General features: G+C 41.6%; 1 protein-coding gene across 6 annotated transcripts in view; it reads right to left on the bottom strand.

Moving 5' to 3' along the window:
• Window positions 1-17,206, bottom strand: part of LOC125230924 (GMP synthase [glutamine-hydrolyzing]) — a 36,535-nt gene that overhangs the window by 15,938 nt on the left and 3,391 nt on the right. For 5 of the 6 annotated variants that reach the window (XM_048136208.1, XM_048136211.1, XM_048136206.1 and 2 more), the window contains exons 2-7: window positions 8,112-8,234; window positions 5,303-5,489; window positions 4,135-4,252; window positions 3,455-3,611; window positions 1,734-1,880; window positions 559-655 (exon numbers count right to left, since the gene is read on the bottom strand). In XM_048136208.1, coding sequence (XP_047992165.1) covers window positions 559-655; window positions 1,734-1,880; window positions 3,455-3,611; window positions 4,135-4,252; window positions 5,303-5,489; window positions 8,112-8,213 — 808 coding nt within the window. In that variant the 5' untranslated portion in view covers window positions 8,214-8,234. Of the gene's footprint in view, window positions 1-558; window positions 656-1,733; window positions 1,881-3,454; window positions 3,612-4,134; window positions 4,253-5,302; window positions 5,490-8,111; window positions 8,235-13,398; window positions 13,458-17,206 lie in introns of all 6 variants that reach the window. The other variant, XM_048136209.1, reaches the window with a different exon arrangement.

Genomic DNA, 17,206 nt, shown 5'->3' with positions numbered 1-17,206 from the left:
GGATCGAAGGCGATTTCGACTGATACATCTGTCAAATCGGTTCAACAACTGATTCACTTATTCTTCTATGCTATGCCAATAGGGCTACCAAAGGCTTGCGCGCCAGCTGACTCGCCACCAGGAGATAATAAACAGGTCTCTATAAAGACCTCGGATATACAAACGGCACAAATAATATAAAAATTTTACCTTCCAATAAAATTGTTATTATTTTGCCTGGTATATCCGAGGTCTGAGTGATGCCTTCCTGGTAGGCTTAATATACCGTCGGCACTTCTCCTCAACAATGAGGGTGGCTGGTGGCGGGTCGGGGCGCGAGGAGCCTTATGTTGCAAGTGGGGAAAACGGGACTACCAACATCGCGGCGGTGTGACGCCGGAGCGACTTACAACGAACGATGGCGCCATCTATCGGTCCGATGCGACGTCTACGACGTACTCTCTCTATAAAGACCTCGGATATACCAGGCAAAATAATAACAATTTTATTGGAAGGTAAAATTTTTATATTAATTCTGTGTAGTAGTTTGTAACGACTTATAAGAGTAGAAGTTTTTACCATTATCGATGTGCAGCGCGATAACTTGGTCCTCGCGCAACGCGGTCCGAAGCAAAGCAGCGCACACCGTAGAGTCTACACCGCCACTCACCAACACCTGACACGGACAGTAATAACTGTAATAAGTAATTATACTTATTATGTGAATTTGTTGTCTAGAGCTCAAGATCACTGAGAGAGGTTGGAGGATTTGAGAAATTCGGTTAATCCCCCTCTCATAGCGGATTATCAAAGAGTATTAGCAGGATAAGCTAAGAAGTTTTCATCCCTCTTGTTATCCCCTGGGGGTGAAAAACAGCCAATTAACCCCAAAACTGTCTACAGCTTCAAATTTGCTTTTGTTATACTACAGGGCCCACCCGGTATAATGCAAGTCTCTATGTAGGAGTTTTTTAGAGAATAGTAGGCACCAAAGAGCCAATTCATATTATCTTCGTAATGTTCCTTCTGGACTCGATGAAAAAAAAAATCGTTTATTCTCAAAAGAAACCCTTATTTAACAACATAAAATCTTCTGCCAAACTGCAGGACAGTTTGTTGGCAGAGGGGACTCCCTTACATAATCTAAGAGGGTAGAACTATCTAAGTAAGTTTACGCTAGGTACAGTTTTGATGTATTGCTTACAGAAAGTTTTAACTTCAAATTATCTATGAAAATAACTATCTAAGTGGATAAATTCTAGGTACAGCTTTGATTTATATTTTACAGTAATTTCAACTTTAATTACTTAACACTTGTAAAACTTTTGTATTATGTAGAATATAAATTGGTTCATATTTTTAAAAAAATATGGTGTTTGTACCAAGAGCCGAACTTGTTATACAGAGTGATTAAAATTTTGTTTATTTTTTTTTCATGAATTTAAATGCCATGTTTGTACAAAATTTGAAAATCGTCACGTTCATAGTTTCGGAAAAAATAAATAAAACAGTTTTGGGGTAATCGGGTGTTTTTCACCCCCAGGGGGTAACAGAGGGATGAAACTTCAGGGTATTGGGCAAAGTGCAGGGTATTACCTCTTCAGAAGGCATCATTTGATTATAGTTTCGACCCAAAAAAGCTGTGGGCTTTTTTTCTTAGCTATTTATAAGGTCTGGGGAAATATTCAATGCAAAATATCCCGAATAATGTGTTCTTGGCACTGAATGTGTTATGGTATCAGGTGTGTACTTACAAGAACTTTGTTATTATCTCCAACGGTATCTCGGATGTACTGGACGCAGGCTTCACGACGAGACCGAAGCGTAAAGGAGCGCGACATGCCCGCAATGTCATAAAGGAAGTTCGACAACATCTGCTTGCCTTTCGGGGTTAGGTCCACCTGTGGAAAAAGTCATCATACATTAATCATAACATATTTATTAACTGAAACTATTATAATACGCTCACTTATGGAGAATAACTGGACAAGCACCAGTACACGAAGAAATCCAGACGAGGAAATGGCATTGGATTGGACACATCCTCAGAAAACCTGATACTCACCTATCCAAAATGACCCTTACCTTACTTGGAATATACCCGGAAAGCGCAAACCATGCTGTCGGTCGGTTCAGCAGGAGCTCAGGGTGGCATGGGGTGGGAGGAGGTCACCCAAACTGCCCAAGACCGGAGTAAATGGAGAAATATGATTCGAGCCCTACACCCCAGCAGGGGGTAACAGGATGTAAAGAAGAAGATTATAATATTTATTAGCTAAAATGTTTTTATTGAACACTAGTGTGACTCTTGGAAGACATCATTTCGCAGTTAAAGGTTGAATATTTAGGCTACATACACACTTGCGGTTGTAACCGCGCCGGTGCGTTGAAATTACATACTGTATCTGACATTACTGGCGGCACAGTGTATCTAAGTTTGAAGTTTTAAAGGTGTCCAAATGTTATTTAGTAGCTATTTAAATCAGTTTGTCTTTTTAAGTTACAGCTATGCCATATTGGTTACAAACAAGAATATAGATTGCCTGATGGTAATAAATTACCAAAGTCTACATTGAACTTCTTCTCAAGAAATACTTCATTCTCAAGAAAGTCTGCTGCTCCAGCGTAGAGTAAATTGCCACTTGACAGTAGTTTAAGTTAAGTACCTGAGGATGGACGAATTGGACGCCATATATCCGCCTCTGCACGTGGCACAGACCAACCCCTATAGACATCTATTACAAGACGACTCGCGGTGGCCAGCCTTCCTAGTATTTGCACTGATATAAGCGCGGGCGCTCGCCGTGCCCGATCAGTATCGACCAAGTAACAGACCCGAAAGCAGCGCGTGTTTTTCGCACAAAAAAATTGGAAAAGGGTATTTTGATGCCTTAAAGATGTCCACCTGTAGTGTGAAATGGTGTGGAAAGGTAACAAGAAGCTCAAATTTAAAAACAGACGGCATTACATTCCACAAATAAGTCATATTAATAATTTATTCAGAGCCGGCATAGGTCAACTTACATTAGCCACTTACGCGTCAGTAGAGGGACAGTCATACTTCTGTCCCTTTTCATCTGGCGCGACTGCCCGCCGTCCTTGAAACGGCCAATCACAGCGCGCTTAACACATTCCCCGCCCGCTCCTCGCACCCCAAACACTGGTGACTCGTATCGCGAACCAAATATACAAGACTGCCACTCTATAGGAGGTTCTCTGTGGCACGTGGAAACGGTATTCGACTCTCTGCGCACTGTCTCTATGTCAGTACTACCGGTAACTTCTATACTCGTATTCAAATGACCTCAGGATGAAACTGGATGCCGTACAGACGCATATGATCGTTGTATATGGCGGCGATAAGATGGTTAAATAATTGAGAAACAACTCAGAAACGGTCTCCAACACTCTGCACGCTGTCTCCGTGAGTCAGTACTATTAGTAACCTATATACTCATACTCATGTTTAAATTACCTCAGGATGAAACTGGACGCCGTACAGACGCATCTGCTCGTTGTATATGGCGGCGATGAGATGGTTGGACGACTGGGCGCCGACGCGGAAACGGTCTCCTACTCTCTGCACGCTGTCTCCGTGGGTCAGGAGTACTGGTTGGAGTTTCTCGAGACGACTGGGAAAAAGAAAAAAAAAATAGGTCGCCAATTATTAGCCAAAGGAGGTGGAGGTTTTTTGGTAGTGGAATTACATTCCATATTTCAATGGTAGCGCTGAACGATGTGTAGATAGTGTGGATAGGTTTGACTGTTTTATATTATGTTTCTCAGTGATTGGCATTGGTTTATTTCACAAATAAAAGGAGTGCTTGACAAACCGACTAATTTTAAGAGTAGAGATGCCATTGTTGTATGCAATGGTGTTTGGAAAAAATATTGATAAGGTACAGCGGGATAAATCTCAACTGGTGGGCAACGTAAGTGATCCAGTTTTTCCATGTTTTACAATGTTTCCATTATTAAATAGTGTCCATCGGTTATATATGGTAGGCGTGTTCAGTGGATACATGTAGAACTCAACATCATAGTGTAATAATAATGGAAAAAATTGATTAGTTACAATTGCCCCCCAGTCGAGATTTGCCCCGCTGTACCTTACATGCGTTTTGTTTGTATTTTACGAAACTGTTTAACACTTACTTGAACAGGGGGCAAGTGGTTTCCACCTCGACTTCATACTGTCCGTCCTCTCTGGCGTCCTTACGCAGCACGGAGCCTCCGAATTCCTTGTTCAGCATCTGCATGCCATAGCAGATACCTGTAGGAACGACCACATTCAAATTTTAATTCACAAACACAGGTTTTCACACCTTAATTGCTAAGAGTGGCACTGAAGCTTGAGCAGTTTCTTGTGCTCTGCCTATCCCTTTTGGGAACGCAGGCATGAATTTACATACATACAACATACATACATACAATCACGCTTGTTTCCCAGAGGGGTAGGCAGAGATCACGGATTTCCATTTACTACGATCCTGACAAATCACTTTCGCTTCACACACTTTCATAACGTTTCTCATACACGCTCGTCGGTTTCGAGTACTTCTGAGGCGTGAATTTAATTATTTACAAAATCCAAGGGATGAAGGATGAACTCTAAGAGCAAGACAGAATTATTAAAAACATATGAAACCCAATGCCGTATGGCTACAAGGTTATACTAATCTGGAGCACAGCCTCCTTAAAGTACCTAAGCTAACCACAGGTACTTACGAATGTTTAGATCATATAGCATTAACACAATAATTTGATCCTAATATATTAGCATCTTATTGGGATACATTATCGGCATGCACAGATTTAGTCTCCTGAGATGTTGACGGTTCAGTACCCATTCTCCTTGAAGTGGTACACTAGGGTTTTTACAGCTTTGTTTTCCTTTTCACTTATCCCTTCAGTAGTCTAGGTCCAATCACTTACCCTTTCGTAGAGCGTAGAGCAGTCCGATCTTGAATATATCAGAGTCATATCTCGGCGCATCCTCAGCGTACACAGAGTTGGGGCCTCCTGAGATGATGATGGCTCGGTACCAGGCCTCCTTGAGGTGGTACGCCGGGGTACCTAACTATAACCTGTACTTTTTTCTTTACTTATCTAATTTATCTATGTCGAATGTCTTACCTAAGACGGGCAGCCCGATCTTGAATATATCAGAGTCATATCTCGGCGCATCCTCAGCGTACACAGAGTTGGGACCTCCTGAGATGATGATGGCTCGGTACCCGGCCTCCTTGAGGTGGTACGCCGTAGTACCTAATGGTAACCTAACGTTTTCCGAACATAGCTTAAGTTATGTCCCATTTCTTACCTAAAACGGGCAGCCCGATCTTGAATATATCAGAGTCATATCTCGGCGCATCCTCAGCGTACACAGAGTTGGGGCCTCCTGAGATGATGATGGCTCGGTACCCGGCCTCTTTGAGGTGGTACGCCGGGGTGTCTAGCGGCAAAATGTCGGACTCCACGCATAGCTCGCGTACGCGGCGATCGATCACCTGGACAAATAAGAAATTAGGTCAAGAGAAAGTACAATACAATTCAAATACTCTTTATTGCACACCTCAATACACGAAACAACATAGCAAGTATAAACAACAACTTAAGAGGTAAAACAAGAGGCGGTCTTATCGCTAAAGAGCGATAAGAGCGAAAGTACCATTTATTCAGTTTAAGAAGTTGAACTAAAAATATGTTTTTAATGACGTATTACGACGTATTTTAATTTATTTTTTAAATAACAATTTTAAAGCAAGAATTAAAGGTCTCAAGGTGCTTTAAAGTCAGTTTTTATATTTATACGATTAATATTGTATATAACGTTGTATAACCAAGTCTTCAAGAATTTTTACTCACGTAACTCGCCTTTTTTGACCTCTCTTAAACACTGGTTGCATAGAACACTAATAATTCTATATTGTCATTCTTTGTTTGAGCTGGTTTTTATTTTATAGCAAAATTGCAACTGGTTTTATGTATGATATAATTTTGTATTTGACTTTAAGTTGTCCTAGGTTAGCCAGGGGCTTAATGTATCCTGCTTATATTAATAATTTATTAAGATTACCTTGGAAATTCCTCAACTCCAAAGGAATTTCTTAACATTTCTTATCTAACACACTTAACTGACCGTCAGTAGAACTAATATGATTGCAATTATCTACTAATTACGAGAAACGGTGAGTACGATATTTAGATTATCTAGTACAGTCGCGTTTAGTTACATCAAAGACATATGTACTCCGTATAGACGGATAAGGTCTAAGAAAAAAAACCGGCCAAGAGCGTGTCGGGCCACGCTCAGTGTAAGGTTCCGTAGTTTTTCGTATTTTTCTCAAAAACCACTGAACCTATCAAGTTCAAAACAATTTTCCTAGAAAGTCTTTATAAAGTTCTACTTTTGTGATTTTTTTAATATTTTTTAAACATATGGTTCAAAAGTTAGAGGGGGGGGGGACGCACTTTTTTTTCCTTTAGGAGCGATTATTTCCGAAAATAATAATATTTTAAAAAAACGATCTTAGTAAACCCTTATTCATTTTTAAATACCTATCCAACAATATACCACACGTTGGGGTTGGAATGAAAAAAAAATCAGCCCCCACTTTACATGTAGGGGGGGGGGGTACCCTAATAAAACATTTTTTTCCATTTTTTTTTTTTGCACTTTGTTGGCGTGATTGATATACATATTGGTACCAAATTTCAGCTTTCTAGTGCTTACGGTTACTGAGATTATCCGCGGACGGACGGACGGACGGACGGACAGACAGACATGGCGAAACTATAAGGGTTCCTAGTTGACTACGGAACCCTAAAAACGTACCTCAAAGGCCTAGAGAAAAAGGTATGGTGGCCTAGATGGCGTTACACCTTTGGGGAACGCTCGGCTAGATGGCGCTAATATTAATATTTGACATTTTAACACATATCAAGCTAACAATATGGGCCAAATTGTCAAAACTGAGGTTCAAAAGTTTTAAGCCTGTGTCGAGAGCTGGCAGTCTATGGGCATTTTCAGAATTTGGGACCCCCCAATTAGCGAAAGTTGTTAACAAAAATTAACTCAATGTCAGTTTTGTGACGATAATTTAAGAATGAAATTTCAATAAAAATATTGTTTTTGTGTTGATTACATAAACTTTAAGCGATAATCTACATTCAGAATGTGAAAAAAGTAATATTTTAGACAGATTTTATGCTTAAATTGTCGTCTCAAAACTGACAGCGAGTTAAATTTTATTAACATTTTTTGCTAATTGGTGGGTCCCAAATTCTGAAAATGCTCTTATGCACTGTGATTACACATTTTACTTTGACAGTAACTCTCTATGATACTCGATCCTCTTTGGTTACATGTACAGAGTTACGTGAACAAAAATATCTGAACACGACTTTAATACTATGAACACAAAAACGTGTTTAGGAACTTTAGGACAAGACTGTACCAACAACACACGACATCTATGGAACTTGGTCGATTTGTATAGGTTGTCTCTTAAAGTCACAAAAGGAGCAGCAAAAAAGGTGAAGCCGATTCAAGTGTCTACTGGATGGATGGATGTTTGTTAGACACCGGTTCTGGGGTGTGAGTGGCCCCTTCCGCGCTGGGCTCTGGGGGCTGCGTTGGGTCGCGCCCCATCTTCGTGGGGCGGTCTTCAGTCATTTTTGGGGATGGCTGTGAGTAAGGTAGTGTCTTCTAGGGATGTCACGAATGTCGCCTGTGTCACATTCGCGAATGCGAATGCGAATATTCAGAATGCGAATGTGCGAATGCGAATATCGCTGAATTTCATAAAAAAACAAAATAAAAACCAAGCAATCACCAACAACCCGCTAGGTAAAAAATTAAAAATGCTTACTATTGGTCAAAATGCCGAGTACGAACTTCACGCCGTACGAATTTGACCTATCTGCGCATGCGCGAGTCGACAGTCGACAAGTAGCAATTGGAGCGGCCGGCGCGGGCGAGGAACAAGCTGCGACTTGCACACATTCGCATTCGCAAAACATTCGCATCGTTTGAAGCGAATGCGAATGTCAATGCAAATGTTTAAAAGAATGCGAATCTTTCGCATATGCGAATGCAAATATTCGTAACATCCCTAGTGTCTTCTTACCTTTCCATACTGCGAGCCAGCGTCTAGGATAGCGACTTTATCCCTGGGGTGCGTCGCGCCGTTGGTGCCCCGGTACTGGCCCTCTGCTGTGGCTGTGTGCATCTCGCCGAACCGCCAGCAGCACTGCACATTAAAAAAAATATAAGGATGAGTGCTTGTATAAAGCGCCTACTTGGATAGTTTTCTCAATTTCCCGAGAGATGTCGCTTTTCCTTCTGGAAACTAGCGAACGGTAGTGCATCGTAGTTTTGTTAAGATATTTTTCAGGGACCGGACAACCCCTTCCGCGCTACAAGCCTTTCATTGGGAATCCCTAACGTAAGGACGACCCAATCGAGAGACTCTCCCATTCGAACTGCAAGCCCATTCATTTGACTAGCCCTTACAAAAAACTTAGCAAAACAATAAAGCTAGCCCTGTGCATTGGCTTACCGCTATCCGATACAGCTTGCAATCCTTTAATAAGGGTTACCCTTATTTTAAGCGCTATTTATAAGGCTTTCCCTTTTGTTAAAGCGTAGTCGAGCCTTGCGTGAAAGAGACAGGATTATGAATCTAAGCTATTGTAAGAACAGGAAGGAAAATGCGCTGTTGCCACTCCGCACTATGCGCCTCATTTTTAATTTTACAACGAAACATGTTTTCGTTGGATAAAAGTAGAACACGGCTAGAAATTATTTTTAATGAACTGGGAGACAAGGGACTGATGACTGGTAAATGATCATCGTCGCCCATAGATCAGTATGTATGTTCGTTCGTATGAATGTATGTAGGTATGTATGAATGTATGTAGGTATGTATGTATGAATATAATTAGGTAAATATGTATGTATTCATGTAAATATACAGTGTTGGCCGAAAATCAATACAATTAACCATTAACATTACACATTGAAAACGTTAATTGCCAACATAAAAACAAGCCGTTTTCCTCATCCAACTCGCCTTAATGAGTTAATTGGGTGAGCAGTTCCTAAGATAGAGCTGATGCTGAACCCTGGCTTTTCCCAGGGGAACGCGGGTTTGGTTTAACATAGGCAAGTGCTGTTTTCGTCATCGGACTTGTTTTGATGAGTACTTGAGTGAGCAGTGACCAAGGTAGAGCTGATGCTGAACCCTGGCTATTCCTAGGGGAACTCGGGTTTCGTGCAACATACGCAAACGCTGTTTTCGTCATCGGACTTGTCTTGATGAGTACTTGAGTGAGCAGTAACCAAGGTAGAGCTGATGCTGAACCCTGGCTTTTCCCAGGGGAACTCGGGTTTCGTGCAACATAGGCAAACGCTGTTTTCGTCATCGGACTTGTCTTGATGAGTACTTGAGTGAGCAGTAACCAAGGTAGAGCTGATGCTGAACCCTGGCTTTTCCCAGGGGAACGCGGGTTTGGTGTAACATAGGCAAGCGCTGTTTTCATCATCGGACTTGTCTTGATGAGTACTGGTAAAGCTGATATTGAACTCTGGCTGTACCTAGGGGAACATAGGTTTGGTGCAACATAGACAAATCCGGTTTTCGTTATAGGCCCTGCCTTAATGAGGACTTGGGTGCGCAGTACCCAAGCCAGCGCTGTAGCTGAGACCTGGTGGTACCTAGGGGAACTCAGGTTCGGTGCAATATAAATAAACGCTGTTTTCTGTTCATAGTATGTTTCGTGTGAAATATCTTAGACTCGTCTTTATGACTGGTACTTAGTTGAGTTGAGTAGTACCATAGAATCTGTCAAACTATTTCTGTTGATTATTGTGAATTCTATGAAGATCGTTTGAAACAGAAATACTTTTCTGGTGGCAATCAAGCATACAGCCCGTCTGATAGTAAGTAGTTACCGCAGTCTATGGATGCTTGGAACTCCAGTATTCTCTTTATTCCCTGTGTTACTATTAGTGAAATCGACTGTACTTAATTTTGATATTCAAATGGTTAATTAATTTTGATATTCATACGTATTTTTTTAGACATAAATAAAGTGTTTCATGTATGGCAAATTAATAAATTTGTTCTAACTACTTGATGTTAATATTCACTTCTGGTAGGATTTGTGTTCAGTTAATATTATGTTTTATGCCTAACTTGACATTGCATGAACCGAAAAATGCACCGAAACCAGAGTTGCCCTAGATACCGCCAGGGCTCAGCTACAGCGCTGTCTTGGCTATTGCGCACCCAAGTCCTCGTCAAGACAAGTCCGATGACGCAAACAGCGTTTGCCTATGTTACATCAAACCCGAGTTCCCCTAGGTACAGCCAGGTTTCAGCATCAGCTCTATCTTGGGTACAGCTCACCCAAATACTCATCAAGACAAGTCCGATGACGAAAACAGCGTTTGCCTGTGTTACACTAAACCCGAGTTCCCATAGGTGCAGCCAGGGTTCAGCATCAGCTGGACTTCGGGTACTGCTCACTCGAGTACTCATCAAGACAAGTCCGATGACGAAAACAGCGTTTGCCTGTGTTACACTAAACCCGAGTTCCCCTAGATGCAGCCAGGGTTCAGCATCAGCTGGACTTCGGGTACTGCTTACTCGAGTACTCATCAAGACAAGTCCGATGACGAAAACAGCGTTTGCCTGTGTTACACTAAACCCGAGTTCCCCTAGGTGCAGCCAGGGTTCAGCATCAGCTGGACTTCGGGTACTGCTCACTCGAGTACTCATCAAGACAAGTCCGATGACGAAAACAGCGTTTGCCTGTGTTACACTAAACCCGAGTTCCCATAGGTGCAGCCAGGGTTCAGCATCGGCTGGACTTCGGGTACTGCTCACTCGAGTACTCATCAAGACAAGTCCGATGACGAAAACAGCGTTTGCCTGTGTTACACTAAACCCGAGTTCCCCTAGATGCAGCCAGGGTTCAGCATCAGCTGGACTTCGGGTACTGCTTACTCGAGTACTCATCAAGACAAGTCCGATGACGAAAACAGCGTTTGCCTGTGTTACACTAAACCCGAGTTCCCCTAGATGCAGCCAGGGTTCAGCATCAGCTGGACTTCGGGTACTGCTCACTCGAGTACTCATCAAGACAAGTCCGATGACGAAAACAGCGTTTGCCTGTGTTTCACTAAACCCGAGTTCCCCTAGGTGCAGCCAAGGTTCAGCATCAGCTGGACTTCGGGTACTGCTCACTCGAGTACTCATCAAGACAAGTCCGATGACGAAAACAGCGTTTGCCTGTGTTACACTAAACCCGAGTTCCCCTAGGTGCAGCCAGGGTTCAGCATCAGCTGGACTTCGGGTACTGCTCACTCGAGTACTCATCAAGACAAGTCCGATGACGAAACCAGCGTTTGTCTGTGTTACACTAAACCCGAGTTCCCCTAGGTACAGCCAGGGTTCAGCATCAGCAGGACTTCGGGTACTGCTCACTCGAGTACTCATCAAGACAAGTCCGATGACGAAAACAGCGTTTGCCTGTGTTTCACTAAACCCGAGTTCCCCTAGGTGCAGCCAAGGTTCAGCATCAGCTGGACTTCGGGTACTGCTCACTCGAGTACTCATCAAGACAAGTCCGATGACGAAAACAGCGTTTGCCTGTGTTACACTAAACCCGAGTTCCCCTAGGTGCAGCCAGGGTTCAGCATCAGCTGGACTTCGGGTACTGCTCACTCGAGTACTCATCAAGACAAGTCCGATGACGAAACCAGCGTTTGTCTGTGTTACACTAAACCCGAGTTCCCCTAGGTACAGCCAGGGTTCAGCATCAGCAGGACTTCGGGTACTGCTCACTCGAGTACTCATCAAGACAAGTCCGATGACGAAAACAGCGTTTGCCTGTATTACAATAAACCCGAGTTCCCCTAGTGCAGCCAGGGTTCAGCATCAGCTAGACTTCGGGTACTCATCAAGACAAGTCCGATAAAAAAAACCGGCCAAGAGCGTGTCGGGCCACGCTCAGTGTAGGGCTAGGATTCCGAAGTTTTCCACATTTTTCTCAAAAACTACTGAACCTATCAAGTTCAAAACAATTTTCCTAGAAAGTCTTTGCAAAGTTCTACTTTTGTGATTTTTTTCATATTTTTTAAACTTATGGTTCAAAAGTTAGAGGGGGGAGGGACGCACTTTTTTTTCCTTTAGGAGCGATTATTTCCGAAAATATTAAAATTATCAAAAAACAATCCTAGTAAGCCCTTATTATTTATATTTTTAAATACCTATCCAACAATATATCACACGTTGTGGTTGGAATGAAAAAAAATTATCAGCCCCCACTTTACATGTAGGGGGGGTACCCTAATAAAATTTTTTTGTCCATTTTTTATTTTTGCACTTTGTTGGTGTGATTGATATACATATTGGGACCAAATTTCAGCTTTCTAGTGCTAACGGTTACTGAGATTATCCGCGGACGGACGGACGGACGGACAGACAGACATGGCGAAGCTATAAGGGTTCCTAGTTGACTACGGAACCCTAAAAAGCAGCGTTTGCCTGTGTTACACCTGAGCAAAGCAGGAGCCTATCATAACTATAAGTATTTGGTATTGAAAATTGAAACTTATTTTATCTACAGCCGTTTCCATCAAACAGAACGCGCAAATATCACACACAGTGCCGCCGTAGGTAACGATCGTATGTTATTTCGTTCGGAGTAATGTGTGCTTTATGAGCGAGGTACAGGATTTAAACTCGCACGATATGCTCTATAAGGGAAAGCAAATAAAACCCAATATAAGGCTTACCCTTATGGCGTTAGGCTGAGCCGATGATAAGGGTTTTGAAAGGGTATTGGGCTATTTTAGGTAAGCGCTTTCGTTAGGGCTTTAAAAGCAAAATGAAAGGGTATCGCGTCAAAAGGGACGGGTAAGTTAAGCCTAACGAAATACCCATACAAAACCCCGAATAAGGGATAGCGGGCCGGTCCCTGATATTTTTATTATTTTGTATTCAGGGTGATTTGTGTGAATTAAACATACTTCTGTTTATCATTAAACTGGGTGTTTAATTTGAAGCTCTTCCTTTTCGAGGCCATTGTCCTAGTTAAACAGTGCCTTGCCCTCACATAACACCCCTAGAAATTCTAGAAAGGGGAAGAACGCGCTGTGTTTACGCGTCTATAAATACAATGATTAGGTACTACGAGTAAGGCTAACGCACACGCTAACGCGTGCGACGGATTTTAAAGACGGCGGAGGCACTAAACTTAGTGAATAGTGGCTTTGGCTTGAATGGCTATGTTTCGCTCGTGAGTCGTGAGAAGACGAGACAGAGAGCATAATTTGTGTGCTTACTGTGCGTGTACCCACTTGATGGAGTACCACGAAATTAAGCCTATCTCACTCGCTCTACCTACGATAATGCGGCTGCAAAGTGAATGAGTTATACGACTCCATTCGTCGGCGTCGGTTGGATCTGCGGATAGAATATAGGTAATACGTAAACGTAGGCTTGGTTTCCGCAACTGGACGTCGTAAGTTTGCGTTTTCATAAGTACAATGTTCTTTGGCAAAGCCTGTTTTGTGGACAGAATAACCTAACCACAAAATTAAAATTTTGAAAAAAACCCCGACATAGCGAACCGATTTTCATGAAACATGGCTAAGAAAGAACACTCCCGACTAATTCAGCTTACAAAACAAAAAAAACTTATTCAAAATCGGTTCATCCGTTCGGGAGCTACGATGCCACAAACAGACAGACACACACACAGACAGACAAACACGTCAAATTTATAACACCCCATCGTTTTTGCGTCGGGGGTTAAAAAGACCGACATTTTTTAATAATGTTTGTGTGAAGTATCTATCAAACCTACACGGCTAGACAAAGATGCTTTCACAAACTTACTGAAACTTATTTTGCAAAGCATAAAAACGTGTTCGGATTATTTCTGTACTATTGCATTAAACATGAAGGCATTAAATATGTGTAATGCCATAGTCGCCGCGCGCTTTACGATTTGCCAGGCTTCATCAAGTCCACAGTTACATACCTACAGTAGCCATCAGATATATCGGAACGGCCAAGGTGCTCATAAATATCTGAACATGTCAAGCCGATAAGGCGTGTCCAGATATATCTGACGGACACTGTACAACATGGTAATGATATAAATATTATGATTTCAATCAACAGTTCTTTTTGTTGACATATTGTCTTGACTTTGCCTACTGCCCTCCGGAATTGATAGATGTTTAGAATAACAACACACCTGCACATTATTGTGCAGGTAATAGAAGACACAAGTTATGTTTCACTCTGCAAGCATATATCCTGACATGCCTCAATGTTACGTTTAATAAATAATTGAGACTAGGATATTGTCCAGAAAAGGTAAAAACTCTCTTGAAAACCAATATGTCAATGAAATAATCAGTAAAATTTGTTGGTAAGTATACAGTTATACAATCACGCCTGCATCCCATAAAGGGGTAGGCATAGCACATGAACAACTAAGTTTCAATGCCACTCTTGGCAAAAAAGGGGTTAAAAGAAGTCCACACAAAATGATTAAAATGAGTACACATCAACTCATCCAATAAGAACAGATAAGTTAAAACAATATCTACAAATCATTACATACAAAATTTACAGTCACCATACTTTACACAAACATCCAATCTGTTTCTCCTAAGATAGATCTCCTCACTGCAAAAGTTAATGTCCTCAAACCAACTATAATTGTGATCACAGAAACCTGGCTCAAACCAAACATACCTGATTCCTTGATTAAGATTCCTGGCTACGACCTATATAGAGATGATCGAGTGGAAAAACGAAGTGGTGGAGTGGCTATATATGTTACTAAAACTGAACATGTCACGGCAAAATTAAACAGCAATTATAACACGAAACATACCTCATCTGAATGCCTCTTTTTGGATGTGGAAATTGGCAGTTGCAAATTCATATTATGTGGTGTGTACAGAGGTCACGACTCGTCGCTAGATCAAGACAACATATTGCTCGACAAAATGAGTGAGGCTTCAGAAATGAATTCAGTCATTATTATGGGAGACTTCAACTATGGTGGAGTGAAATGGCCTCTCGAAAACTCTGGTTATTTAACGCCAAAGGAAGATAACTTTATACAGTGGTACAAAAATGGTAACCTCTATCAACTAATAGACAAACCTACTAGATTTCGTCAAGGGAATCAGCCATCATACTTGGATCTTGTTCTGACAAGTGACGAGCTTTTAATAGCTAGCATTGATCATCAGGCACCAATTGGCAAAAGCGATCACGTCTGTTTGGAAGCTACCATTCAACTACAATTTAAAAAGCCTTGCATGAAAAGAGAACTTAGATACAACTATAAGAAAGCCGACTATGACAAAATTAATGAGCATTTAAAATTAACTCTACTTCAAAAGATTACTGGTGTGGTAAGCATCGAAGAACAATATAACATGTTCCTTACCGCGATGAATGAAGCTGTTTCCCAGTTTGTACCTCGAATAAAACCTAAACCAATTACTAATGATAAGCCATGGATTACCAAACAGATAAAGGACTTAATAAAACAAAAAGCAGCGCTTTGGGACAAGTATCAGTTAACTGGGTTGGAAAATTCTTACAAAGAATACCGGAAAATAAATAACAGAATAACAAATTGTATTAGAGCAGCCCGTATGAGTTATGAAACTAATTTACTAGCAACTGGGCCGAAAAAGTTTTATTCTTATATACGTCAGCAATTAAGTTCAAAGGTCAGTATACCCACGGTTCTAAACAATGGACAAGGAAACGCGGTAACCAGCCCGCCTGAAATAGCCGAAGCTTTCGCTGACCAGTTTGCGAGTATCTACCAAGTAGAGCCACAGGGTCAATTGCCATGCCTAGAACAAACCTGTAGAATTAACGACTGTATTTCGGACATAACATTCTCGGCAGATAAAATTCAACGAGCAATCAAAGAAATGAAACACGACTCATCACCAGGCCCAGACGGCGTCCCTGTCATACTTTTGCAGAAATGTGACGCAGTTTCTAGTCCATTATCAATAATGATGCAGCTATCGTATGACACTGGTATCTTGCCGGAGCAATGGAAAACCGCTAACGTGACCCCGATTTTCAAGAAAGGAAGCAAGTTGGAGCCAGCAAATTATCGACCAATAAGCCTAACCAGTGTAGTTTGCAAGGTCATGGAAAAATTAATAGTGAAACACATTAGAGGATTCCTTACCCAGCACACTATTATAGGTGACCAACAACATGGCTTCTGCCCCCACCGCTCGACTGTGTCCAATTTACTATCCTGCCTTTCCTCATGGACAAATAGTTTCAATGTAAGGGAGCCTACCGACGTAATCTACTTAGATTATGAAAAAGCTTTCGATAAAGTCCCCACAACAAGACTTCTTTTTAAGCTGGAGCACCTGGGCATTAGAGGGAAGCTATTAAAGTGGATTGAGGCGTTTCTGCGTCATAGAACACTCAAAGTGAGAGTGGGTGATTCGATGTCATTGCAACGAGATATTCACAGCGGAGTTCCACAAGGTTCAGTGTTGGGCCCTGTTCTGTACATTATATACACTTTTGACTTGCCTCACTGCTTAAACTGCAGCATCAGTACTTTTGCAGATGACACTAAACTATTCGCCAACCCATTGCTTGACTTTGATTTGCTACAAGACGACCTGAACAAAGTATGGAACTGGTCAAAAAGATGGCTCATAAACCTTAACATTTCAAAATGTACTGTTCTGCACATAGGCAAAAATAACCCTCGTTATGTTTATAATTTAGACAATGCTCCCCTAAAAGCTGTCAAGACACAAACCGATCTGGGCGTCAAAATCACAGAGGATCTAAAATGGGAAGAACACATAACATCGATCGTTAAGAGAGCAAAGAGTCTCATCTACCTCATAAGAAAAGCTTTCGGGAATCTGACGCCAGATATGATGCTCAAAATTCACAAAACCTATGTTAGGCCTATATTAGAATACGCGTTTCAAGTGTGGAGCCCTTATTTTATCAAGGACATCGATTTGTTGGAGAAGGTTCAACGCAGCTTCACCAAAATACCGAAGAAACTTAAAAAAACCGGCCAAGTGCGAGTCGGGCTCGCGCACAAAGGGTTCCGTAGCAGCAAATATAATAAACTTATTATGTCAATTTATACACCTGCCAAAATTACAGTTAAATCAACC

Source organism: Leguminivora glycinivorella, chromosome 11, assembly GCF_023078275.1.
Source record: "Leguminivora glycinivorella isolate SPB_JAAS2020 chromosome 11, LegGlyc_1.1, whole genome shotgun sequence".
NCBI classification, from domain to species: Eukaryota; Metazoa; Arthropoda; class Insecta; order Lepidoptera; family Tortricidae; genus Leguminivora; species Leguminivora glycinivorella.
Note: the sequence above shows the minus strand (reverse complement) of the source record. Positions and strands in the feature narration are given on the sequence as shown.